This window comes from Culicoides brevitarsis, chromosome 3, assembly GCF_036172545.1.
Source record: "Culicoides brevitarsis isolate CSIRO-B50_1 chromosome 3, AGI_CSIRO_Cbre_v1, whole genome shotgun sequence".
NCBI classification, from domain to species: domain Eukaryota; kingdom Metazoa; phylum Arthropoda; class Insecta; order Diptera; family Ceratopogonidae; genus Culicoides; species Culicoides brevitarsis.
The window spans coordinates 9,289,734-9,317,442 of NC_087087.1; the positions used below are offsets into that span (position 1 = coordinate 9,289,734).

General features: G+C 25.4%; 2 protein-coding genes across 8 annotated transcripts; one reads left to right on the forward strand and one right to left on the reverse strand.

The window, feature by feature from the left end:
• The first annotated feature begins 599 nt into the window (after positions 1-599).
• Positions 600-20,014, forward strand: LOC134834758 (helicostatins). 7 transcript variants are annotated; one of them, XM_063849527.1, is made up of 6 exons: positions 600-695; positions 826-865; positions 18,451-18,754; positions 19,005-19,162; positions 19,230-19,334; positions 19,398-20,014. In XM_063849527.1, exons 3-6 carry the CDS (start codon positions 18,522-18,524, stop codon positions 19,406-19,408), a joined length of 507 nt encoding a protein of 168 aa, XP_063705597.1. In that variant the 5' UTR covers positions 600-695; positions 826-865; positions 18,451-18,521; the 3' UTR covers positions 19,409-20,014. The 7 variants fall into 7 exon arrangements, with proteins under 7 accessions (XP_063705597.1, XP_063705601.1, XP_063705596.1 ...); XM_063849531.1 differs by having other exon boundaries at positions 19,260-19,334; XM_063849526.1 differs by having other exon boundaries at positions 19,260-20,014.
• Positions 13,454-13,962, reverse strand: LOC134835169 (NPC intracellular cholesterol transporter 2-like). The gene is made up of 2 exons (XM_063850040.1): positions 13,782-13,962; positions 13,454-13,725 (listed from the first exon to the last, which is right to left on the reverse strand). The coding sequence occupies exons 1-2, from the start codon at positions 13,960-13,962 to the stop codon at positions 13,454-13,456; spliced, it is 453 nt and encodes a 150-aa protein (XP_063706110.1).
• Positions 20,015-27,709: the final 7,695 nt, after the last annotated feature.

Consider the following 27,709-nt stretch of genomic DNA (forward strand, 5'->3'; position numbering starts at 1 on the left):
CCATGAAAAAAAATATTTAATTTAACGCGTGTTTTTTTTTGTGTCTAAAAGAAACCTTTTTATTGCTTTTTTAAACAATAAAAGCAATTAAAAATATCTCGAATATTTATTTTTGTTCCTTTGAAGCTTTATTGATGATTTTTATGCACTTATGTAAGAAAATTATTATTTAACGCGAAAAATGGAAAAAATTAACGCAAAAAATAAACAAACAACGAACACTTTTTTGTTGCCTTCGCGTGAACACCTCAAGTTTTTATTCATTTTGGGCTTTTGTGCGACTGCGTCAACGTCTGTTCTCCGCTTTCGCTCGAAGAACAACAAGTAGTTGGCAAAAGATACTTTTTTTTCGCTTCTTCTTCGTCTTCTTCAGAATGTTCATCATCGCATATTCAACAGTTTTCCATCCAAATCAAATAAAGTGGTGGTTTACTGTTCGCGCCACGTTTTCTGTACGTTGCTCCTTGATGCTGCTTGCTGCTACTGAATGCTGTGCATGACGAGTGAATGAAAATTTTTTGCCAGTGTGTTGTAAATTTTGCGTTGGAACGTATATAAAAGAGCCACTCATTGTCGAGTCTTGCTTAAACGTGAACTAACGGTTGGCTAATCAACAACTAAAAATAAAAAAAGGAAAAAAATAAAAATTATTAATATTTTAGAAATATTAAAAAAATAATATTTTAAAAAGTGAGGTATGAAAAAAAATATTTTTTAAAAAATAATTAAATTTTAGTGAAAAAATAATTTAAAAAAATTAAAAAAGTGAAAAAAAAATTTAAAACATTAAAAAAAATTAAAAAATAATTTTTATTTAATTTTCAGAGTGAAATTTCGCTTTAAAAAATTTAAAAATAAAAAAAACGTGAGTAAAAAATTATTTTTATTAATAAAAAAAAATATTAAAATTAAAAAAAAAATAAATTAATAAAACCAATAAAAAAACCATTTGTCAAAATATTGTGAAACCACAAATTCACACATGCCTGATCCATTGGGTCCAATTACAAACCACATTTTTCGCTACATTTGTTCCTTATTTATTTAAAAAAAAAAATAATAATAAAATAAAAAAAAAACAATAAAAAAGGATGACATGTGACGAAAGACACGCTACATAAGGGAATTGTGGTCTGCGAGAAAATTTTTCCGCCAGGAACCCATTTCTCGTTGATGGGTTTAATTTGTCAACACGAAACGAATTTCGATCACAAACCAAATGAATTGTACAAAAAAGGACTAAATTGTTGCCCCTTTTACTGCAAAATTGAAAAATATTTGACGCAGCAATAAAATTTTGTTTTACGAAGGAAAATACTAAAATTCCTGAATTTAAAACAAAAATAAAAAAAAACTTGTTTGCAAATATTCTTTTGTAACATTTAAAGAGTTCAACAAATATTTCATTTTTTTTGACGAGAGTTGAAAATTTGTGCTTGAACTAGATGGAAGTTATAATTACTGACGAGAATTTTTTTTATTCAGAATTTTTTTTGCAATAGTTCAAAGCATTGCTCTGGTCTAGTTTTTTAGTGATAGACAAAGTTATATTGGCATCGAATCGGTTGATTTGTTTTCATTTCTTTTGTAAATAGATACAAAACAAGATAAAAAGATAAGAATAAATAAAATATTCTTTCTGCAAAAAAAAAATGAAAAAGGGGGAAAGAGCTTACGAGCTTATTTTGTTTCAATTGTAAGTGATACGAACAAAGATGTTCCTTTTATACGAATAAAATAGGAAAATTTTCGTAAAAGGAATAAAATAAAATTATTTTTTTTTTTGCAAAAATTCAATTGTGCAAAAGAAATTTGTTTTACATTTTGAGAAGCAAATATTTACCGAGGAAGTGTGGCAAAATTTTGTAAAGTGAAAATTTTTTGGCAAAAAAAATATTAAACATTAATTAGCATTCAATTTACAAGAAATTGACAAACAGTAAACAATTTTACAAGAAGAGATTAAAAAGTTTTTTTTTTCGCGAGATATTTAAATGATGATTAAAATTAATCTTTTTAACGACAGAAAAGCTGTTTAGCTAAAAATATTAAAAAAAAATAATTTACGAAACAAAAAATATTTTTATTAATTGTTTAATTTTTTATAATTTTAATAAATTTGAGAATATAAAATATTTAATTTAAAATAATTTTATTTAAATAATTTATTTTTTAAAAATTATAATTTTTATAAAATAAAATTATAAATTAAATATTTTAACAAATCGAACGTTGTAAATTAAAATTAAATAATATATTTTATTTATTTTTTAAATTATTAATAAATTAATGTTTTTTTTTAATTTTTAAAACATGATTTTTAATTTTTTTTTTAAATAATTTTTTATTATATTTTTTAATTTATAAAAAAAATATTTTAATGTTAAATTGATTTTATTTTTTTAAATAATTTTTATTTAATGTTTTAATAAATTTTTTTAATTTGTAAAAAAAATATTTTTAATGTAAAATTGATTTAATTTTTTTTAAATGTTTTTTTTTATTAAATTTGAAAAAAAAAGTAAAAAAAAAATAAATTTTTAATTAATTTAAAAAAAATTTTTTTATTTTAAATTAATTTTTTTTTATAATTTTCAATTAAAATTATTTGAAACAGAAACAAACTTACTGAAAGACAAAAAAAAATTTTAGCTATTTTTTTATGAAAAATGAAAAATTTATTTTAAGTTCAATGTTCTTTAAAAGAAATCTTAGAATAAAAAATTAAATTGATCTTGAAACCTCGTGTCATGATAAAAACTCATCGCGACACTTAGTCTAGTCAAGAAATATTTCTCTAAATAATTTTTTACTGCATTCTTGACTTATGTTGGGAATTTGTCGCGACATGAAACTGCCTCAGCAATAAAAAAAAAAGTTGCTATGAAAACTATTTCTATTACACTTCATAAATCCAATAAAAGAAAATAAATAAGAAAATCTGCATCTCCCTCTTGTGAGTTCATAAAATAATGTTTAGCGACAAAAAGGTCATTCTCGCGGGAAAAAAGCAAATAAAATCCGAAAAAATATTTTTCCTTTATTTATTCATCCATTTTTTGTGTTTGGAATGCGGTGTGAAGTAAAACAATGTATGCAATTGCTACTAATTTTAGGAAAGGCGACCTACATTAGTAATTTATGGACGAAACCTAAACAAATTTATTTGACAACCAAAAAGGAAACCTCGAATAAATGTGATTTTGATGAACTCTTGAACTTTTATCGGACCAAAAATGGTCAAAAAACAAGAAAATTCCTTTTCAGGAAATATTTTTTTGATTTTTATCCGACAAAAGATGAATTTGTGTATTTGACTTACCAAAAATTAGTCAATTCAAGATTTTTTGAAAGGACTCCCGTTGATTCCTTTTGAAGAATAAATAATCCTAATTCAACCGAAATTACTACAATTTTCATCAAAACCTTTCATTTTTTTTTCTTGAGCTTGTCATTAACTCAAACTCATCGCACTGTAAGAAACTAACTTTTTTCTAACTTTATTTGTATATTTATTTAAAGTGCTTATTTTAATGTTTTATTATTCTGGTTATTCAAACAACCTGACAATCACCGCTGGCATTGAATAACATCGAAAACTTTTTTTTACACTTTTCTCTTAGTTTTCTTTTGTGAAAATATTTCTTTTAGCAACAATGTTTCTGTTTTTGCTTAGTAAAAATGTTATTTCTCGTCTATTTCTAAACAGCACGTGTATTGATGAACTTCAATATTCTTTTGACTCAAGTTTAAATTACTATAAAAGAAAAAAATAAATTTAAAATAAATATTAAATTTCGTTGGAAGAGCTTTTGAAAAATTCTTTAAGAAATAAAATATTTAAAAAATATATAAAATGTTGTCGAATTTTTTTTTAAAGTTTTGATAAAGAATTTATTTTTCTTTAAATTAATATTTTAAATAAAAAATTTTAAATAATATTTAATAATTTAATAAAATAAAAAAAATAAATAAAATATCAAATAATTTATTTTTCTATTAAATTATTTTTAAAAATAAAAAATCATAATTTAAAAAGAAAAAAATATGGAAAATATTAAAAATAATTTATACCTGAAATTTCAATTAAAAATAATAAAAATTTAATTAATTTCATTTAATTTAATAAATAATTAATAATTGAAAAAAAAAAAATAGAAATTATTATATTTTTTTGTTCAAATTAAAAACTATTTATTATTTTTTTTAAATAAAATTAGAAATTATTTATTAAATTTTTTTAATAAAAAAAAAAAAATAATATTTTAAATTATTTTTTTTAATATTAACTATTTCACCTTGTTGAATATAATTTATTTTATTTTTTTTAAAGAATATTTTTTTTGTTTATTTTTTTCACAAATTCATCATTTAATTTATTTTTTTGAAAATATTTAAATATTTTATTTAAATTTATTTGTTTTAATTATTTTTTAAATTTATTTAAATTAAATTTTATAATAAAAATTATTTAACTTAGTATATTTTTAATTTTTAGTAGATTTTTTTTTTAAATCGAAAATAAAAATTTTCATTTGTTTAAAAAAATTCTTGCAACGAATAATTTTTTTACTTTTAAATTTTTTTCTCTAGAATATAATTTTAAAGCCTTACCTGATTAAATTTTGTTTACATGTCTCATGTATTTTCCTCGAATATTTTTTTTTTGTAGTCGAAGTCACATATTTTTTTGGGCTTCTGATTTTTTTTTTTCAACTTGAACTTCTGACAATATTTCCATCAAATTAAATCACGATATCAATTAATTTTCATCATTTTTTCACTTTTATAGTTTAATACTATCACATAAAATAACAGAAAAAAATCAATCAAATATTGACCAAAAGTTAATTGCTATGATTGCCTTGCAGCTTAAACATATTTAACTTTTAAAATCCATTTTAAAATTATTTTTTTAATATTTTTTGAATGAATAAATTTCGCTCTAAGCATGGATTTTCATTTTTTTTTATAAAAATTTTAACACGTTATGACCTTCGGTGAAATTCAAGTCTTTGCAAAAAAAACAAATTGAAGAAAAAAAAATTAATAATAAAAAAGTTGAACGCGCTTTGTTTTTATAAACGCCCCATGTCACGAACAATTATCATCATTTTTTTTTATTTATTTACTTTGTTAAGATTTTTCCAGATTGATGAGAAAAACTGCATGTCAAAATCAAAAAAAGGACGACACAGGGCAACGCGATGCGGTCATCAGTCTGGTTTCCCACATTTGCCGTCAGAGAGTCTGTTACAGACTGGAATGTGTGTTTTTTTTTGTGTTTTTATTTACTCGTCAGTAATTGCTTCATTTCCCTCTCTCTTTTTGCCGTCGTCGACATTGCTTTCTTTGTTGTGCCATGAAAGTGTCCCACAAATAACAATTTAAGGACAATTCATTTTAATTGTTGTGTAATTTAGTAATTTGTTTGTCGTTTTTCTGGCACATCGCTCACTGAGTAGCAAAGTAGGGGGACGAGAGAGATAATTATTTACATTTTTCATCTTTTTTCTTCGTTCTTGTTGCTTCGTCCAAGATTTACTATGAGCAAAAGCAACATATCTCCTGTTTTTTATGGATATTAGAATATTTATTGAGACACATTTCTACTCACTTGATTTAATTAAGGAGATAAGGGAGTGACGGATTCGCATAAAAAATGACACAGATTTGAGGGACGATGACTTTTTATGCACTGATGAACTCAATTTTGGGTTGAAATTAGCCTTCAATGATTTTTTTCTTCTTCTCTTCCCTTTGATAATTTTTTTTTCGAAGAGAAAAAAGTAGAAAAGAAAAATAATGAATTTTTGATAAATTGAGTGGAAAAACAACAGGAAGATTTTCTTTTTATTTTTTTTTCACCTTTCTCGGTAAATTAAAATTAATTCATGTAAATGACAAGTCTGAGAAAAAATAATGGAGACGGTCAGTGTTTTCATGATATATATTTAATTAATGTCATCCCAACTCTTGCTTCAACAACAAATTTTTATGTAAATTGTTTAATGAGCTAATAACAAAGATGGGAGTTCTGTCATGTTATGTGGGCTAAAGATGAGTAAAAACGAACGAAAACAACAAAATACTTGACATTTTTGTGGATTATTACAAGGGTACTTAATACGTAACCAACAACAACGTTGCGATATGGGAAAACTATAAATTAAGGTACTTTTTGTAGCCCACGTTGACACGGCATGAAATATTATCTCTCATGCAAAGATAAATAAGTTACTTATCAAAAATGGGTTTTATTGTTAATTGCGGGTTTGCGGGAAAAATTTCAAGGATTTTGGGTGAATTTGATTTTTTTTTCTATTTTTAATTTTTAAAAAAAATTATAAAAAATTATTTCTATTAGGTATAGAATTTTTTTTTCACTCAAAATAAAAAAAAATAAATAAATTATAAAAATAAATTATATAAAATATTTTAAAAATATTTTTTACATGAAACATTTATTTGAATTTAATTAAATTTTTTAATTTTAATTAAAAAAAATTATTTTTAATTATTTTATTAAATGTTATATTATTAATTTATATTAATTTTAAAAAATATTCAGTTAAATTAATTAAAAATTAAATCAAAATTTAAAATTTTTACTATAATAAAAAAAAATTGAAAAAAATATTAAATTAAAAGCAAAAAAAATTATAATAAAAATAATTAAAAAAAATAAAATTATTTAAAAAATATATTAATTTAAAAAATGGTAAAAAATGTTATAAAAAAATTAAACTCTTTCTCTTAATTTTTTTTTTCAAAACAAAAAGGTTAGAAAAAAACAAATTTTAATAAAAATAAAATGAATTCAAGAAATTTTTCATTCATTCAACATTAAAAGATTTTCCAATTCTTTGAATTCCTGAGATGCTTAAATCCTCAGAAAATATTAAGAAATCACAAAAGTATGAATTTTTTTTTAACACAAAATGACATTTAAATGAATTTTTCATAAAATCATAAAATTTTGATTTAATCTGACAAAAAATGACAAACGAAAATTAAATAATTTTTTTTTGTCATTCAGCTGTCAAAAAATTTAATTTTAAAAATATTTTATAAAATTATCCAGTCAAACATTACAAATTTTTAATAAATTTCACAAACAAAAAACCCATTCAAAGGCTCAAAAATTGCTTCTTAATACAAAACTTGAACATTTTTGACACAAACTTTCTGTTCAAAGGCAGAAAAGGTCTTTTTTTGTAGCCACAATCGAATATACAAGTCACTTTTTCCTACACACATCGTTTATATCTTTCCATAGATAGAAGGACAAAATGCAAGGATAATCATCATTTATCTTTATTTAGCAACGAACGCAAAGAATGTAATTTTGTGTCATATTAGTAACTAACTCACTGAATCCTGAATTCATACAAAACTCGTGAGCAAGTCATATTTCATCAAAAAAAGCCGCAAATAAGATGTTCACATGAGAATGAGAGTGCTAGAAAAGAGACATAAATCTCACTATTTTACGTACATTTCATTAATTTTACGATCTTTCCTTCAGTTTTTGTCTCGTAAACATTTTTATTAGATTTTATTAGAAGAAAATTATTGTTGAATCTCAGTTTTCATAATTTTTTAAATAATTTTAAGATTTTATTGCAAAAAAAAAAATTAATGAGCGACAGGGGAGAACAAAAGAAGAAAAATTCACGGAATGCAAACAAAAGCGAAATATTTAAATACGAGAAAATTATGAGCAAAAAAAAAATTATTTAAGAAAAGTCCTTGACCAAAAAAAAAATATATATGAAGAAAATTTATGCGAAAAACTGTTTTGTACGGTAACTTTGCCATAATGAATTTCATTATTTATTATCAGACGGAAAATTTGTAAGTCAAACGAATGCTGGCAGCATCACGAACTCAATTGTCATTTCCGAAGAACGAAAGAAAATTATGCGAAATGATTAATATGATGATTTGTAATTTTGTTACTTGATAAAAGAAAAAGGAACATCCCACACACTTCCGCTAATTTTTATGTCGCCACAGTGTCTAACCCTTAAAATCTCATTTTTTTTTTGAACAATAAAAATTCTTCATGTCACGTTTTTTCTCCTTTTAATGATAACCGGAAAAGGAAAATAACGATAATTAAATTTACGCAAAAATAAAAAAGTTATTCGGTAATGATGCGGTAACCCACGACGACAGAAAATCTTTTGAATCATTAAGTGGAAAAATTGAAAACAAAAAAATCTGAAATGACCAGCAGGTCAATGATTGGATAATAACACGTAATTTATTGTCGCCGCAGATGAATCCACACTTAAATAAAATTGTGAAAAAAAAAATTTCTTGTAATTATCTCATTAATTTGTTGTCACAGTGCGAATCTGCAACGTCATAAATATTTATGTAAAAATTAATGGAAAAATACGAAACAAGAGGAAATTATGACGAGGGTTCTTTTTAAGAAAAGATGGAAAAATTTTGAAACAGAAACGGGATAGGAAAGAGCATACAAGGGATAAAATTACAAAATCAGGCTTTGAAACTCCTTGACTTTAAAGCTCATGTTCGCAATAATTAAAAACTTTTTTGTGGGTTCATTTTGAACAGCTGAGGTTAACCAATCAACTTGATATGACTTCAATGCGACGAATAATTATTTTTAATTAATTCAATTATTTTAAATAATTCTTTCTGAAGGCAGTCGATAGTGTTACTACTCGTTTCATTTTGTTGTATTCGTTTAATCCTTTGTAATAAAATGAGTTCTGTGCTCCAGTTGTAAAGTAATTTGGCAATTCAGTTTCGAAGCTCGAAGGTTTGTGATTGGCCCAATATGGTCATTATATCAATAAAATATTCAGGAAGCTGAAAACGCGTTAAAGTAAACTCTTTGCTTCACATCAAGTAAGTCTGTGTCATTCAACATGGTCTCCAAATTTGCATATCTGCCTCTCAATACAATAGTCTACTTTTTATTTATTTATTGCAACAACAAGTTTAAAACCCTTGGCTACATAAAAACTAATTTTCATTTGGGGCTTCAGCTTCAACCTATAAGAGATTCTTTGCCAAATACTTACCTAAGCTTCAACTTTTTGGATGATCCTTCTATATAGTCAACTTGGTTCAGTTTGGACTCCTAAAAATCTCAAATTCGTTTTTTTTAAAGAAAAAATCTGAAATTATAACAACCAGGTCATAAAACTTACTCAAGCCGTTAGTTTGTGAGAACATGCCATGCCAAAAGTCGCCAAACGTGTCCTCATCCCACACACACACACTTTGCATGACAAAACAGTCTGTCACATGTTGACGTGCTGTTAAATTTGTTTCATTTTATCTGCTACTTCACTCGAATATTATCTGCCAGGCTATTTTTCTGTTATATTTATTTTATTGCTGAATAAATTCTTTTTCTCCTCGGCTTTGTTTGTTATTGATACTTGAAATATGAAAATGTGTGTTGCAATCATAATCATCTCCCGCTCAATTCTCGTCGGGATTTTACTCTCAACACTCGTGTAGCAACGATAAATCAAGCTCCAGTCGTTAAACACGTGCTTATTTTACGATTCACGGCATGGCATGCAACAGTGTGCAGCAACGTGTCGGTCTATTAATACGAAAAAAAAGTAAATTAAACTTTGTAAAGTTACTTACCAGAAATAAAAATTAACTTTTGAGTTAATTAAAGAAATGCGACTCCCACGTTTTCCGATACAACTCTTTGAAAAGGAAGTCATAATTTGTTTGAGAAATTATTTGGGTCGTGAACGATGAGATTTTTTAATGTACTACCAATTTTGTGTCATTAATCTTTATCATCAGGTGCAAAAAAGCGACAATCAACATTTTTTCAAACAATTTTTTTTTTGTATATTGGGAAGGTAATAAATAACGATGGAAATAAATCAACGACATCATCGAAATTGGTTATTGAATGTCGCTGGATTTTTCATGACGAGCAACTTTTTTTTATCTGATCACTTCACACTGGGTACACTTGTTTACGCAGAAAAAAAAGCGTGTGAAAATTCGCATCTTGTATGATTTACAATTTTTTATCGTATCGTTTTTAGAAGTTCTTCCGAACAATGGACTTCTTTAGGTCTTTAGAAATCAATGGATTTTGTAACTATTATAAGTCATAGGTAAACACAATAAAAGACATAAAAGGATGACATGATGACAGTTCCTTTCAATATGAAATAGTTCGGAAGTCAAGACAGGATTAAATCAATGTCATCGTATCCTATTGAGAAGCCACATACAAATCGGATAAGAAGTAGAGAAAAGGAGATTAGATACAGATAATCACTTGTTTGATCACATTATGTGCTTCATTTACTCGTCTCGATATAATCACTTGATTGCCTTTCCTCCGACAGCGATACGATATAATATCGGTTTATGTTTGCTTCATTAGAGACATAAAAAGGGGGATCATCAAGTAATAATGATTCATATTTAAATGGTCATTGTGCGGTGCCTTTGTGCGATAAGAAACATATTTACATTGGCTCGCCAGGGAGTTGCAACTGCAACAAAAGACTATTTGTTAATAAGTTCTTGTTTGTAGAACAGAAACGCACCACATGCATGCGGATTTAATGGTTTCTTTGGTCAAGAAAGTTTTCCGAATTTTATTGGAAAAGTTGATGTTTGCGATGTTTGCTTTGGGTGAGAGAAAAGTAGCGCATGCAAAAGTTTTTAAATTGTTTGAATGTTTATTTATTCGAGGCTATTTTTAGTTGTGGCATTGTCGTGGTTTATTTAGAGAGAAAAAAAAGAGATTTATAGAAAAATAACAAGTTGAAAAGTTTCCTTGTTACATTGTGTGATGGCGATTGTCAGAAATTAATCAACTGGAAGAGAAAATATTTGCTTTACAGGGAATGGAAAAATTCATTAATTAAAGATGGACTTTGTGGGATTGATTTAAAGTTCGTTGGTTTTTAAAGTTTTTCATCATAATTGAGAGGATTCATAAACATGAAATTCAAGGTCATTGGAAAAAAACTAATTTTTATATGGTTAACTATTTTTCACTGTAGGAGGCTATGAAAGTTTGTTTTCAAAAAAATATTATTCAACTACATTAACAGGGATTCAATTTTCCTTCAACTTTAACTGAGTTAAAATTTTACATTAAGAGACGATTAGTATGAAGAATAAACGGTTTCAGATGCTTCAGTTTAGATTTAATGATTTTAGACAATTAAGCATGTTCAATAGAGTTGTCAAAAATTTTGTGTAAAAATCAAAGTGTCGAATTTCAACTTAACTACCGTGAAAATTAAAAGTAAGCATCAAACAGAGAATCACCCTTTATTTACTTTTTTCAAAGCCCTTGTGTTTTTTTTTCATGATAAAAAAAAGATAATAGGTATAGAGTTATTTTCAGCTCGATGCCTACTTTTAACTTTTGTGGTAGTTAGGGCGAAATTCGACACATTGATTTTTATTTATTTTATTTTTTATTTTACATGTTTAAATGAATTCGTCTTTTTGAAGACATTACATTCATTCTTTTTATTCAACTTTGAGTTAAACGTCATCAATAGTTTTTTTTTCATTTCGCAAATTGAAAAAATTTTGCAATTTTCTTTTTCCTCGAAAGTTCTGGAATTCTAAGCAATTCTTCCATGAAAGTATCATCTCCTTTGTTTGAATTTCCATCATTAATTTCAATTATGTCATCTTCCAGAATATTTTTTTCCGCCATTTTGTTGCGATTTCTCAGCTGCATTTTAATAGGTGTTCTTTGTAGGCTCATTTTAATAAATTCGTTAGACAAAATGTTTAGCTTTGTTTTTGAATTTAGTTAATGGAGTTAATGACTTATTAAAAAAGTGATTAAAGCGGTTAGTTTTTTTTAAAGTTCTTCGGTTGTTTTTAAATTTTCCATTAGCAGAAAAAATTTAACTATATTCCTTTCAACATACCTTTACCATATCAATATTTTGGTTTTCATTGCTTCCGTAATTGGTTGACTGATTTTTAAGCTTTATCTAACAAGGTTAGTTTGAGATACTTACATGGTCCATTAGAGTAATGTCGTCAAATACACTAGAGCCTATAACCTTTAACCATCAAATAACCTTTAAAATGACATTTCCGCATTCTTCAAGTCCCATTGGGTAGACCTGTTAAGAGATAGTTTGGTTTAAAATTTTATGTTACTTACCCAAATATATTCCTCCAAACACTTCCTCTTTAATGCAAGTTTTTTTTTAGATTCCTAATCCTTTGTTTAATTTAAAAACATCCACTGTTATCTAATCCTTTTGCTTAGAAATCCTTTTGTAGCAAAAAAATACACTTTTTGATTGATTAATAGCTTGTCTCATTATCCTCCACAATTATATCGTTAGCATTGTAAGCCTAACCGACCATCATCACTCTCTTCTTCACTTTTTTTTTGTACTTTCACAAAACAGCAAGCCGAACAATGACAGCGACATTCTACACAACAATAGAGCCATTATTATTACTTGTACATGTGTACTTACCCACTTACAGCGCCTCAAATAACAAACTGCAATCCCATTGTTGAAATGTAGTTTATCGTGACACGTAATAAACAACCGCATTGAAAAATGATCAACGTTAATTTAAAATGACAAATTACTTTAAATTGTAAAATAAAATGGCGAAAGATTATTATTATCATTATTATCATTTGTTGCTTATTGGCGATGACGTAGATTCCTGACTCCCACGGGATTTACATTTAGATCACATGTCAAAAAGTGCACACTACAGGATTAAAATTCAATCAAATTCTGTCCTCACACACGACTTTCTTTATTCCTCGTTTTTCGTCTCTAAAAAATTTGCTGTGACATATTTTATGCAAATTGGCTCCTTATGCGATAAATTTCTGATTCACACACGAGACGTGCTTTTCTCGGCAACAATGGAGAATCTTATTCCGCTTGCAACGAAAAAAAAAGTTCTGTCATCTCGTGTTCACGTGTCGCTTAAGAATGTTTAAAATATTTTTATGAACTTTACTTGTTCGTGTACAACAATCGACAGACAGATATTGGCATGTTTGAAATCGTTTTTTCGAGACTTTCGTTGTTGATACTTCTCGACTATAGTTGTAGTGTAAATTTCCGCTTACTGTTTGTTTGTTTGCTGCGAAATTGTTGTAGACATGGAGAATGAAATGTGTTATGTGTACTTAAAAGGCTTCCGAAGGTACTCGCGTGGGAAATCAATCAGTGTGGCAGAAGCTGTAGGAGTATGAAAGTACCTGAAATTCATTTTCAATTTTTTTATAGTTTCATTGCATAAGTTAGAATGGTAATTTCCTGTTGAATATGGTTTTGTTACAAAGAATTCGAGAACTATTGTTGAAACCATTAGAGGATTGAAAACATTTTTAATGATTTTTTTCTTCATGAATAACCAAACTATTATATTGAACTGAATTTTTACTCTTCTAACACCTTAGAATGAAATTTTAACTTTCTACAATCGAGACTTTGGTTCTAATACAAAACACTGAACTATTACGATCATCCTTGAGCTCAAACTTCAGATCCAGAGTCTGAATGATCGGAGTATCAACTGTGAAGCTAAGCTCATAAGTCACTTCGTCTCCTGCCTTCAAAGGGCATTCAGTATTCGTTATGAACTGACAAGCATTTTGATTTTCCTTCGGGACCTCATAGGGTAGTTGAAGGTTATCCAAAAAAGCTTCTGCATGTGCCTTCAGAGCTTCAGTATCAGCAGCTGAAGTTAAGTTTCAAATCAAGTTTTGGTTTTTTGATTCTCCAAAATAAACTTACGTGTTTTAAAGTCGATCTCAAAATGTATCTTTTGCTTGTTAACAACTTTGCATGGCTCGGCATCGCAACCATCAACTGACACTTGAAATGGCAAAGGCTCCGATCCGCATGATCGTACTTCGAGACCTCTTAGCGACTGAAGGAGACTGAGGAGGAAAATTATTTTGTAGTGTGTTGACATGTTGCTTGCAACAAATCAAATGATCACATTTCCTTGGAACCTAATTCAATTGTGCAATTGAAACACTTAAAGGTTGCGTGTTAGAAACGTCGAGGTTTTGTCAGACGATATGAAAAATAATTTTCTGAGTATCTAATATGAAAAGTGACTTTTAGCTTGAATTTTTTTACTTCATTGTTTGAAATTCTAATGAATTTACTCATTCTTGTAATGAATCATAACGGTATGTTTTGGATATTTTCGTCAAAATATGCTTCAATTCCATGAAAACATGACTTCTTGAATCTTGAAGGATATCGAATCTTGATATTATAATTATAGCCCAATTGTTATGGCTTCCGCTAAATTTCATTGAAATCGTTAGATGAATTGTCTTTTTGTGGCTTATTGTGTCCTTGAATATTCGTTATGAGATTTATTGAATATGTTTGAACCAATTTAGCGTTTAAAGTATATTTGAGAGTTCAGAGATGCGATAATACATAAACGAGAAACCACAAAATAAATAGGTCAAATCGGTTAACAACTTTCATTCTCACTTGTAAGGTTCAATTAGCAATTTTAGGTTTTGTTAAAGCTGATCTTTGGTATCTCGAATGTCAAAATATTAAGAGTTGAGTCAAAAATTGTTTTATATTTAATTTCATAAAATAAAACCACGTAATTTTGGACTTCATAATATTTATTTCACGACTTCACTCTGAAGAGACTCGGATGACCACTAACCTTCTTGCTATCTTCATTACTTTCATCCTTCTTACTAACTACTACTAACAACATTCTTCCTTTCCTTCTACTACATTTCTACTCTACAAAAATACTGATACAACACTCGACGAATTGAAAAGTAAGGAAATTAACCCCTTTAGAGAATTATTTAGCCCCTTTTTTGTGGTCAATTTAAACCCTTTAAAGAAGATAATTGAACTTCTCAAGGGATTATTTTACTCGCTTGTTTAAATAAGAGTTCAAACAAATCCCTGAAGGCTTAAGAAGTTCAATTATCTCCTTTAAGGGTGCAAATTAATACCTTAAAGGTTTATTTTAACACCTTTTCCAAAATAAAGGGCTAAATTATTCCCTTAAGCTTAAGGGGTTAATTTCTTCACTTTTCAATCCGTAGGTTGTGGTTTAAAGCTGATTTTCTGTTATTTTTATAAATGTTACCTTGAGCTCAAATCCTTTGATTTTTTGTTTTTCTTCGTCCATCAAATCCTAAGTTTTTTTTGCTATTTTTGGAATTATTCTAAAAATAAAAATTTGTCAATAATAATTAATTGTAACTAAAGTTATATGCCAAAAACAATAAAACGTAACCAAAAACAAAATTGTTTACCTAAATGTCCATTACATATCAATAAGTATCGAATTTCAGTTAAATTTTAATCGTTTTTGACGGTAATATGATTTTTCTCCAAACAGAGCAAAAACCATGACACACAAAAAATAAACGAAAGTTTATTCAGCCAGAAATTTTCCCATAAATGTTCAACGTATGTGTTTATTTATATTTCAAACGAAACATTCCTCTTCGTTTTTCTTCTTCACAATTCTATTTTGCTCTGTATATTCTCTTCTGTGGGCGGCAAATGGACATGTCAATGAGGTGTTACTTTGTATTTATTTCATCTGAATTCACACATGATTCAATTGATCGAAGACTAAACAAGAAAATTACTCGGCAATTGTTTCGGTTTGTAATTTCTTGTGCATACTAATTTCTTGTGTCTTTTACTCATCTTTGGATGCAATGTCGTCATCTCATACAAAATTCGACGAAATTCTATTAAGGAGATTAACATCAAATTTTTATGACTCGTTTTATCTTACCCGTGCATCGCATCGTCCCTCTTCAAAGTTAACCCGAATGCTTTTGACGTTTATTAGTCGATAGTCATCCATAATAAAAATGCTTTGAGGAACATTTTTTATTGATAACCGATAAATGAACCATAACGTCGAGTTTATCACAAATTAAACCTGCCTCTTTTTTTTTGGTAAATTTTTCTTTGTGATGATTTTTTTTTTCGTTATGGAGATACATAAGTTATGAACTATTTGTTTGTTTGATATGAATTAAGTACGAAAGTTTTTTTGTTACCTGTTTTTGTTTGCAATTCCTGACAAAATAAATATTTTCCTCGATCTCTTCTCGTCTCGGTCTCACGTACGGATTGTCGTTCTAATTTTTTTTTTATTTTTCCGTTTGTTTTCTTTGCTATTGTCATCACAGCAGTGCAAATTTCCTTCAAACAGAATTTAGACAGAAATTCGTTTTTGTTGAGTTGGCGAAAATTTTGTCTTAAAGAGGACAATGACCTTTTAAGACCTAAAAAAAAACTTTAAGATTTTTGTTTACTAATTTTTTGTTTAACAGGTGAAAATAATATAAAAATAAACTTAGAAAACAATTAATAATTAACAAAATTTATTAAATTTTAATTAATTCAAGATAATTTAAATTAATTTAAAATAAAAATATTTTTTTTATAATTATTTTTTTGAAATAAATAAAATTTTAAAAAAAATTAAATTATTAATATTATTAATTAAATTTAAAAAAAAATTTATATTTATATTGTAACCCCTCTCCGGAGGCTGGCTAACCCTTGACTTTATTACTTATAACTTATTACATTATTACGACGTGCACTCTTTAATTTTTAAGATACCTACGACGTATTGTCGCCTAATTGGCATTTTGCTTTAGACCCGCTTCTCCTCTCCTACGACTTCAACTTGCTTAATGACAACGTTTGACGACCACGAACTTCTGTTGAGTCTGCTTTCACGTCAGTTTTTTCCGACCAAAAACTGTTGATTTTTGTCTCTTCAGATGACAATTACGACAAACAAAAAAATTTTTTTTCGACACGACAAAAATCTTTCTTTTTCCTCTCCAAATTGCGACGTTCACAAAATTTTCTCCGCCTGAAATCACTTTTCTTCCGTTTCAGGTCCCCAAGTTCACGTTTTGTGGAATTTTTTTAACTTCGTGTTAAGGTGACACGGCGCCTAAATTTTATATTTAAACGTCTTTTTAAATTTTAAAAATTTAATTTAATAAATTAACACGTCAAATCTTTATATCACGAATTTACGCGATCCGACAAATACTTTTAATTCTAAAATTTAACTCCTACAGCTTTAAATTAATTTAGACTCCAATTCCAAAATCGCCATTTGTATTTATATTTCAATCTCCCAAGTTTTGATGAAATTTTTTTTCGACTATCCTTTATTTTTCCGACTAGTTTTTTATTTTGATATTTATATTTAATTCACCTACACGCTTATACGACGTACATGATATTTATATTGTTTTTTGTTTATCATTTATCTTATTTTTTTTTTTATTTTTATTTATATTTATATTTATATTTATTTATTGAAATATGAATTATATTTATATTTATATTTATATTTATATTTATATTTATATTTATATTTATATTTATATTTATATTTATATTTATATTTATATTTATATTTATATTTATATTTATATTTATATTTATATTTATATTTATATTTATATTTATATTTATATTTATATTTATATTTATATTTATATTTATATTTATATTTATATTTATATTTATATTTATATTTATATTTATATTTATATTTATATTTATATTTATATTTATATTTATATTTATATTTATATTTATATTTATATTTATATTTATATTTATATTTATATTTATATTTATATTTATATTTATATTTATATTTATATTTATATTTATATTTATATTTATATTTATATTTATATTTATATTTATATTTATATTTATATTTATATTTATATTTATATTTATATTTATATTTATATTTATATTTATATTTATATTTATATTTATATTTATATTTATATTTATATTTATATTTTATTTATATTTATATTTATATTTATATTTATATTTATATTTATATTTATATTTATATTTATATTTATATTTATATTTATATTTATATTTATATTTATATTTATATTTATATTTATATTTATATTTATATTTATATTTATATTTATATTTATATTTATATTTATATTTATATTTATATTTATATTTATATTTATATTTATATTTATATTTATATTTATATTTATATTTATATTTATATTTATATTTATATTTATATTTATATTTATATTTATATTTATATTTATATTTATATTTATATTTATATTTATATTTATATTTATATTTATATTTTTACATCAATGGATCTGATAAAAAAAATTATTAAATGATGAAAAATAAACAAACTTTTCTCGAGTAACGGAAAAAGAATGTCTTCCGTTGCCTTTTATTTCTTCAGATATCCTGTTATTTCGTTGCTAATAATTGGTTTCCGATTACTCTTTTATTTATTTATTTTAAATTTCCAATCAAGAAGTCTTTCAATAAATATTTTGACAAGTGGTCTTCTATAAAATTTGAAATACTTACAAACTTTTCTATTTTTTTTTCTTCGCAGCACTGTCTCCCCTCATCTCTTTCCAACCAAAGACTTTCCAACCACCGCTTACACAAAGAAACAGAGACAATATGCGTGCGTATGCTCTTGCTGCTATCCTCTCGTGCTACATGGGGCTCATCGTGTGCGCGCCTGCCGAGACATCTGCCGTTTCGGATCACATGCAACACCAGACCAGATTGACGGGACGATCGCCAAACTACAACTTTGGCTTAGGAAAAAGAAGGTATATTCTACGAACTACAGAACTGGGTACCAAAAGAATTCCGCATTATGATTTCGGTTTAGGTCGTAAACGATCTGTGTAAGTGAATGTGCCGCTTTTGATCTTTTTCTCCTCTTGCTTTGCTTTGTGTGTTGGCAGTGTGTGCAACGCCCTCTCTCATGCAATCCCTGAACTTCACCCAAAACGACGCTTTCAATGTTTTTTTCATTTCCTCGCCTTTCTGTCAGTCCGTCGTCGTTTTCTCAAAAGGTTTCTTTGTTGATAGAATTCTTCCCTCTTTTTCCCCCGTTTTTTCGTTTTTTTTTCTTTTTCCATTCATAAAATCTAGTTACAGCGCCTACAATTTCGGACTGGGCAAACGTTCGGAGAATTTCGACTACGACGACGATCTTCAACTGGCGGAGCAGCTTTTGAGTAATTGGGAAACCGCTCGATTAGTTGACAGCGAAATGCCATCGGATTACGACGTGGAGTCATTTCGAGGAAGTAAGTTTTGTCGCATGGCATGAAACGCTTAAAAAAAATTTTTTTACTGAAAATAAAAATTTAATAGAAAAAAATTATTTCCCTCGACCGTCGACAGTGTACGAGCCAAAGAGATCACGCCCCTACAGCTTCGGACTTGGCAAGCGGGCACGCGCCTACGACTTCGGCTTAGGTAAAAAACGCTCAAACGAGGAATTTGATAAACGATTACCAAATCGATACAATTTCGGTTTAGGAAGACGCTAAACAGTCACCGGCGACGTGAATGTTTATGAAAAAAATGGACTGGCAACAAAAACACAGCAACAGATTTTTACATTTTAAATTATAATTTTAAGAACATTTTTGTTACTTTTAATTTAAAGACACAAACAAAAAAAAACAAGAAACACAAAATTCTTTTGTAAATAATGTTAAACAAAAAAAAAAACAAGAAATTTTTCATTATTAATTAAAATTTTGTTGCATGTCGCACACTCTTTACAACATTCAAAGCCTTAACATTCATTCAGAAACATTTACTTACTCGAAATATATTAACCACCTTCTACATGAAAAAACACAAAAATACTAACTAACTAAAAACTAAACTAAACTACTAAAGAAAGAAAGAAAGGAACGATGGAAGAAGTCTTATCATCATCCCTGTCCCTGGCTCTCGTACGATGAACGTATATATAATCTGAACAATATACAAAAAAAAAGAAACTAAATAAAGATTGCAACTGATTGATTATATACATTGATTATTAATTAATTAAACTAAAAAAATAAAAAAAAGTCTATTTATGTATTACTACAAAAGTAAAAAAAAAAATATAAAATAAATATAAATCAAATAATAAAAGTTGTTCAATTATATAAAATTAAATGATGACAAAAAAAATGATGAAAAGATTGAGAAAATAAAAATTTAAACAAACTGAAACCAGTCGTTTGCATTATTATAACATACCTGTCGTTGCCCATTAGAAAATTGCCATTCCTGCTAATTCAAATGTTTTTAGTTCAGCTTTTTGTCGTACTTCCGGTTGATGGCGCTGGCGTCCTTATCAATTGCATTCGTCTCATGGAAAAAATCGGTGCACTTCCGATCGAGAGTAGCGCCTTCTGGTGTGCTCTAACGCCTGTAACCATAGAGCAAAATCCGTTAAACGATGATGAATCCTTTGGAAGCCTTGAAAAGTATAATTACAGGTAAAATTTTAAAATTTTTGATTTAATTTTTATTTTTACTTTTTCATTAAAGTTTAGCGAAAATCACAAATTGGGAATTCAAGGTTTTAAAAAATCTACAGAAGGTTGGTAAAATCTATAAAAAAAATATTTTTAACATACTTTCTGAAATTTATTAAAATTTTTGTGAATTTCGTAAAATATTTGAACATATTTTTTGTTTATGTAAAATTCTATTCCCAAATGTATTTAACATTTTTTTACTATTTTTTTAAAATTAATTCAAAATTTTCATTTTTTGCAAAAAAGTGAGCGAAAAATATTGATTTGTTAAATTTAAAGTTTTTTTTTAATATTGTTATTTAAGCTTAAGTCTCATATTTAAGTTATTTTTATTCAAGTCAAAAGTTTATTATGAATGAGGTTTGTGACAAATTTTTTGATATGGTGAGTATTGTTACATTTTTTGCAGCTATGTAAAATTTATTCTTGAATTTCTTTAAATCTTCTTCTATTTAATTTTTTTTTCTATTTATTTATTTAAATTAAATTAATTAATTTAAAAAAAAATTGAATAAATAAAAAAATAAATAAATATTAAATTAATTTAAAAAATATTTAAAATTAGGATAATAAAATTAAAAAAAAAAATAAAAAATATCATTTGAAAAAAAAAAAAAATTAGTTAATTAATTATTTATTAATTAATGAACTTTAAAAAATTATTTAGAATTAAAATTTATTATATTTAAATATTTATTATTTCATAAAATAAAATTATTATGCTCAATTTTAAAATAAAATTTGATAATTTTTTTAAAATTAATTATTATCATTCTACAATATAAAAATATTTATTTATTATTTTTTTTTTATTAAAATATGGTAAATAAAATAATTTACAAAATTTATATCAGTTAATGAAAATACGTTAAATAATTTTTAAGATATAAGTTTTTAATAATAATTTAAATAATTAATAATTTAACTAAATGTTTTTTTATTATTTAATTTAAAAAATAATATCAATTATTGAATATAACAAAAATTTTAATTTATTTAACCGATTAAGATTTATTTAATTTATTTTTTTTTGTTTATTTTTAATTAATAATTTAATTTTTAAATTAATTAACTCTATTTTAAACAATTTTAATGCTTGTAAATTATTATCATTGGCTAATTTTTTTTATTTAAATATTTTTTTTTTATTGCTTTTATATCAATTAAAAATTTTAAAAAGTTTAATTAAATAAAATAATTCGAAGTAAGAAAAAATTTTTTTTTCACAATTATTTTTTAATTTTTCTTTAATTTTTAAAAATAAAATATTTAATTAATAAATAATTAACCTAAAATCACATAAAAATCTTTTCCAAAAATTTTTTTTTGCCAAAAGACAAAACAGCTAATTTTTTTCTTCAAAACCATTTATTACTCACTATCCCTTCCTTCTACTCAAAAACATTTCAAACCCATTCATAATATTTTTTACATGTTTATTTAACAACAAACTAATAATAATATGCAACTACCAGTTAAAAACGAAAACTTTTCCAAGAAATTTCTTTTCCTGCGTCATGTTTCTACAATGTCACGACGCGTCACACGAAAATCACAGATAATACATAATTTCACGAATCAAAAATAAAAATCGCACAAAAAACCCATTCATCTCAAAAATATTACAAAATTTCAACAATAACTCCAGATATATCGTCATCGCATCTCTCAAGCGAACAACCTGTTGCTACCTTTTTAAGCAAACTAACATTACAACCAGCTGAGTTGTATTCGACATTTCTCCGTATACAGTTTGCATTAACATACAACCGAGCAACATTTCTGAATATTTTTATGCTAACATTTCTTTTAACCATCATTCAGTGGGGAACCGTCAAGGTGAGCGGTTGATAAAAAAAATCATTTTAAAAGTTAGTATTAAATTTTTTTTATTAATTCTTGAATTTTTTAATTAAAATTTTATTTCATTTCTCTTCAAATAAAAAAAAATAATTTTTAATTAAAATTAATAATCAAGTTCAACGTGAAAAAATATAGAAATGTGCTGGTTACATACTTTTTAAAAAAAAAAAATATTTTTTTAAAGTGTGTCAAATATTAACACGATTATACGAACGAAAATAGCATGAAGAACAGTTTTATGCAGAATTTGTCGTCGTCGCGTGGTCAATAACTGTAAATTTTGATAAAAAGTGAATATTTTTTATTTAGGGGTGAAAGGAATTTTTTTACAAAAAAAAAAAAATATTTAAAAAAAAATAAATAACGAAAGAAGAGAAGTGAAATAATTTTTTTTTTCAATAAATAAAAAGTAAAAAAAAAAAAATATTTTTTTTATAAAAGAAAAAAAAAATTAATTTTGAAATATTTTTTTTTTCTTCTTCAGTAAAATGCATTTATAACAGAACTTTCAATGAATGGATTAACAAACAAATTCACACCATCATCAGTAACATCATCAAAGTAAAACAAAAAAAAAAAGCTACACGAAAACCCATAAAAAGTGGATTAATTACATTTGCATGTGAATGTGCATGAAAGAATACAAAAAAATAAAAAAAGATGAAAATATAGGTTAAAAAAAACTTGTGACGTGAATTTTTTTCAAATAAAATAAAAATAAAAAAAAAATTGGAGAAATTCTGGATTAACGAAAAAAATTTGAAAAAAGATAAAAAAAATTTAAAAAATAAATAAAAGTTCGTCGCCCGCGTTGAAGTCACAGACAAGCGAAATTATTCCGCTATTCGTTTAAAATTTATTTCATGTGAGTATTTTTTTTTTTAATTTTTATTGAAATTAATTCTAAGCACAACTCGTACGCGTCGTCAAATATTCATTAGAGAGCGAGGTGTCAGTCATGAAAAATGCCATTTGATCCGGTTTTCCTTTCCATTAACGTGCAATAAAAAAATTCGCACATAAATTTCATTATTTTACGTTCAAAATGCGAGTCAGGTTCGACTTTTGACCCAAAAAAAAAAAGATTTTTTTTAAAGGATTTCAAGACTTCCAGCAGAGTTTTGGCCTGTTTTTGATGATGATAAATTAAATAAATCTGCGGAGATATCAGAAAATAGAAAACATGATCTTATCATCACCTTTTTACCTTTCTTCCGTTACTTGGATACCATTCGCGGTTGCAGACAATTGCAGTTTTGCAATGAGAAATTATGTGCAGTTGCATGTTTTTTTCCATTCTTTGTTCTATTTTTAATGTTTCGTTTTTTTTTATCGTTGTTGTTGTTGCTGTTTTTGCACTTAATGAATTGTGTTTTGTTACGCCTTTTATGTTTTCTTTCATTTCCGAGCGGTTTTTATTTGTTGGCTCAATTGTTTTGTAGTACACTCGTATTTATTTTTCGTTCGGCTTCTCTTCTTGAAAACGAGACTGAAATTTTAAATTTAATTATTTTTTTAATGGTCAAAGAGTGAGAAATGTGGGACAACTGTCAAAATTATGTTAACATATTAATTATTTAAAAAATTTAGAAAAAAAATTATGAAAATTTCATTTTTTTCTACATATTTTTTCTATATTGGTATTTTATTTTAAAATTAATTTGATCAAAAATTAAATTAAGGTAAATTATTTTAAATTAAATTTTAAATATAATATAAAAAAAATTAAAACATAAATTAAATTAAAATTTTCTATCTTCATAATTCAAAATTTTAATAAAATTATAAAAAAAAATATTTTTAATTAATTAAAATGTTTATTTTTTTATTACTAATTATTTTATTTATTTTTAAATAATGAAATCTTAAAATTTAACAAAAAATCAAGAACTTAGAAAAATTATTTATTTTAAATATTAAAATAAAAAAAATGTTTTTTAAATAATATTTTAATATTATTTTTTATTTAATTATTTTTTTAAATATTAAGTTTAATAAATTTTCAAAATTTATTTTAACAAAAATTGATTGTTTTTTGATTAATTTTTTTAATATTTATTTTTATTTATTAAATATTTAATTTATTATTATTTATAAAAAGTTATTTCTTCATTTATAAAAAAATGGTAAAAAATTATTAAATTTACAAAAATTAAAATTTCAAGAGCTTGTTAAAAAAAATAATTATTCAAACATTTAAATGGGAAAATATTTGTTTTATTCTTATCAAATATTTTTTAAAAATTTGTGAAAATTATTTATCATGTTTTTTAATTTAATTTTAATTTCATTTAATTTTAATTTGATTCATAATTTTAAATTATATAAAATTTAATTCATTTTTTATCAAATAATAATTTTTATTTAAATTTTAAAAAAATCCAAAACTTGTCACCATAACATAAAATCTAACTTTGATCTGTCAATCAAAATTACCCGAAAATTTCACCTGTTCATGACCGTCAGCAGTCACAAACAGAAAAAAATAATTCACTTGCCGATAAAAACTAATCAACGTCTATTATTTCATCATCTTTCACGATTTCTTTCTTTTAATTTTAACTCTTTTCATTTCTTTTGTTCGTCAGTCGTCGTCATTTTACGCAAAAAAAAGAAGTTTATCAACAACGGTAAATAAATACGAGTGTGATACAATTTATTTATGAGCAACTTTAATTGATGCGAGTTGAATAAACCTCTTGTTTTTCCTTTTTTGTTAGCACAACTCGACTTTTTTTGTTGTTTTTATTTTTTTCGCGTTATGTTCGACAAGCGATCAACGTCGTTCGTCGTGCAGCAAGACGCAGCAAGGCAAACCAGATGAAATTATGTTTACTTTATTTTATCAAAGTGTATCATTTGGCGCGCTGTGCATTAAAATAAAATATAATAATAATGATAAAACTAGCTGAATTTTATGAAAAATAAAAGTGGCGTAAGTGAAAGTGAGTTATTTCCAAGAATGTCAATTCTCATGATTTATCACGCGCAAACGGCGCAGCGCTAAACAAGTCGCAATCAATCGCAACAATGGCGAGATAAGGACGCGCTTTGAATTATCTGCGAAGATATCTGATGTCAGTTATTATGTTAATTAAATCACATCTTGGCACTCCACACGTCGCTCGACCAGCTCGAAAGCTTTAATGATCTGTTGATGTGATTTAATTTTCCGTGCGCGCAAATATTTCCTCCGTCGTCGTCGTCGTGGATAAATAATTGGGTGTAATTCAAATCAAAATGTCTGCGTGCATTTCACCGAGCGCAGCACTGTCGTCGTTTGCTCATTAGCATAATAATCGTCCGACGAGTGAGGCGTAATGCTGCAATAATTCAATGGATTTTGTGCGAATGGTAGGAGGAATTTTAACGAGATCCGGGAAAATTCTATTAGTTGCGGCGAGTCATTTAAAATAAAAAAAATAATAATAATAAATAAAATGTTTGATAAAAAATATTTCCTCATTTAAAAATAATTAATTTTTCTTTCAAATTCTTAATTTTTAAAAAATAAAAATATTAAATAAATAATATTATAAAAATTATAATTTTCAATAAATAAAATATTTATTGAAAAAATAAATATTTAAAAAATTTTAAAGTCAAAAAAATCAAGCTTTAGAAAAATTAATTTTGAAGTTATATAAAAAGAAATTAAATACCAATTAAAGAATAATTTTTGTTTAAAAAATTTCATTCAAAAGTTTCATTTCAGTTTTTTTATTCTAATTTTAATTATTTTTTTTTTAAATAGTTATTATTTTTTTAATTAAATAATTTTTAAAATAATAAATAATAAAATTTTCAAAATTATTATTTTTCCACTGAAATTTTATGAAATAATTCTTAAAATTATATTTTTATAATAATTTCGATAATAAAAATATCGAAAAGATGAAAAAATACAAAAAAAAATCATGTAGTGCTTTAATAAAAAAATTAAGATACCTATATATTAAAAAAACAAAAGTAGAAAAAAATTAACTAAAAAAGAAATTTTTTTTAATTAACAACAATTTTTTCATAAATTGTATAGAATTTGTCACTTTTTACCCAAAAACTTACATAAGAAACGGAACGAAAGAAATAGAAAAAAATTTCACTTTTAAATGTGAGAAAATTAAACCTTGAGTTTCATGCTTGATTTGATTTGTTGATCATTCGTGATAATCGAAAAAAATAGAAAAATAAAATAAAAAACGAAATTATTTGACTGAAAATAAATTTTTGCATACCATAACACACTTTCTTGCTATTTATAAAAAAATATTTAAATAAATAAAAGAAAAAAAAAATTACACGATCAAGATCAAGGTAGATAAATTTTCCTGTCATTTAACACACAAACTACCGTCTGACGCGAAAAGTGCACACAACGCACGCACTTTTGTGTCTAATTTGCGCACTGCTGGAAATTTTTTTGCTTGCAACCTGTCTCTCCGATGCAACTCGATGCGCAATAATGCATGCTCAGCTCATGTCTCGTCCAAACACTCGCAATTTTATGAAATATTTTATTATTAAATTAAACGCACAAATGTGTCCGGCTATCTAGCGATAAAAGCGAATATTAAATTACATGCAAAGCAATTTGTAAGCGTCGATCATGTTATCTCGGACTAACTTTCATTCTTCTTTGCGAAAAATATTTTGTAATTGCGAAAAAAAATGATGTCTTTTGGATCAATGAAAAAATTCCAACTACTGAAAAAAAATGTTATTTGAGACATGTGTGACAGCAAAACAACGACGACGACGAACGACGTGGAAAGTTCATTTTTTGTGTTCGTGATTTCGAGATCAACTTTTGTAATTTTTGTCGGAATCTGAAATTTTGGACCATTACTCATAACTTTGAGACGCGCGCGCATGCGCAATGCATGAAATGAGTTACAGAAGAAGAAAAAAAAAGATCACTGCTATAAAAGGTGAAAGTATTAAAAAAATGTTAAAATAATAATAATATATTCTTTACCTTTGTTTGTTTCTGTCTTTCTTTCTTGGCGTTTGTTTGTACGTGAATTTACGACGTAGGCTGATTTAGTACAAGAAGAAATAGTAGTTAATATTTCTTCTTGACAAGAAAATTTGAGTGAGTTTTTGAAAGAATTTTACATTTTTTTAAAAGTTAAAAAAGTTAAAAATAGTTAGATTTATGATTTAAAAAATTAAATTTTAAATATTTTATTTTTATTATGAATTATTTAATAAATTTTTAATTTTTTCATTCAAATTATTTTTTTATTTTAATTTAATTGTTTAATTATTTTTTCGAGAGAAAAAATAAATTCTAATAAATTTTTGAATTTCAAGAATAATTGGAACAAAAAAAAATTAAAAAAAAATTAATTTAATAAAATTATTATTCTAAATAAAATTAACTTAAATATTCAAAATTTTAAATGGAAATATTTGTAAAAAAAAATATTTAAATTCACAAAAATT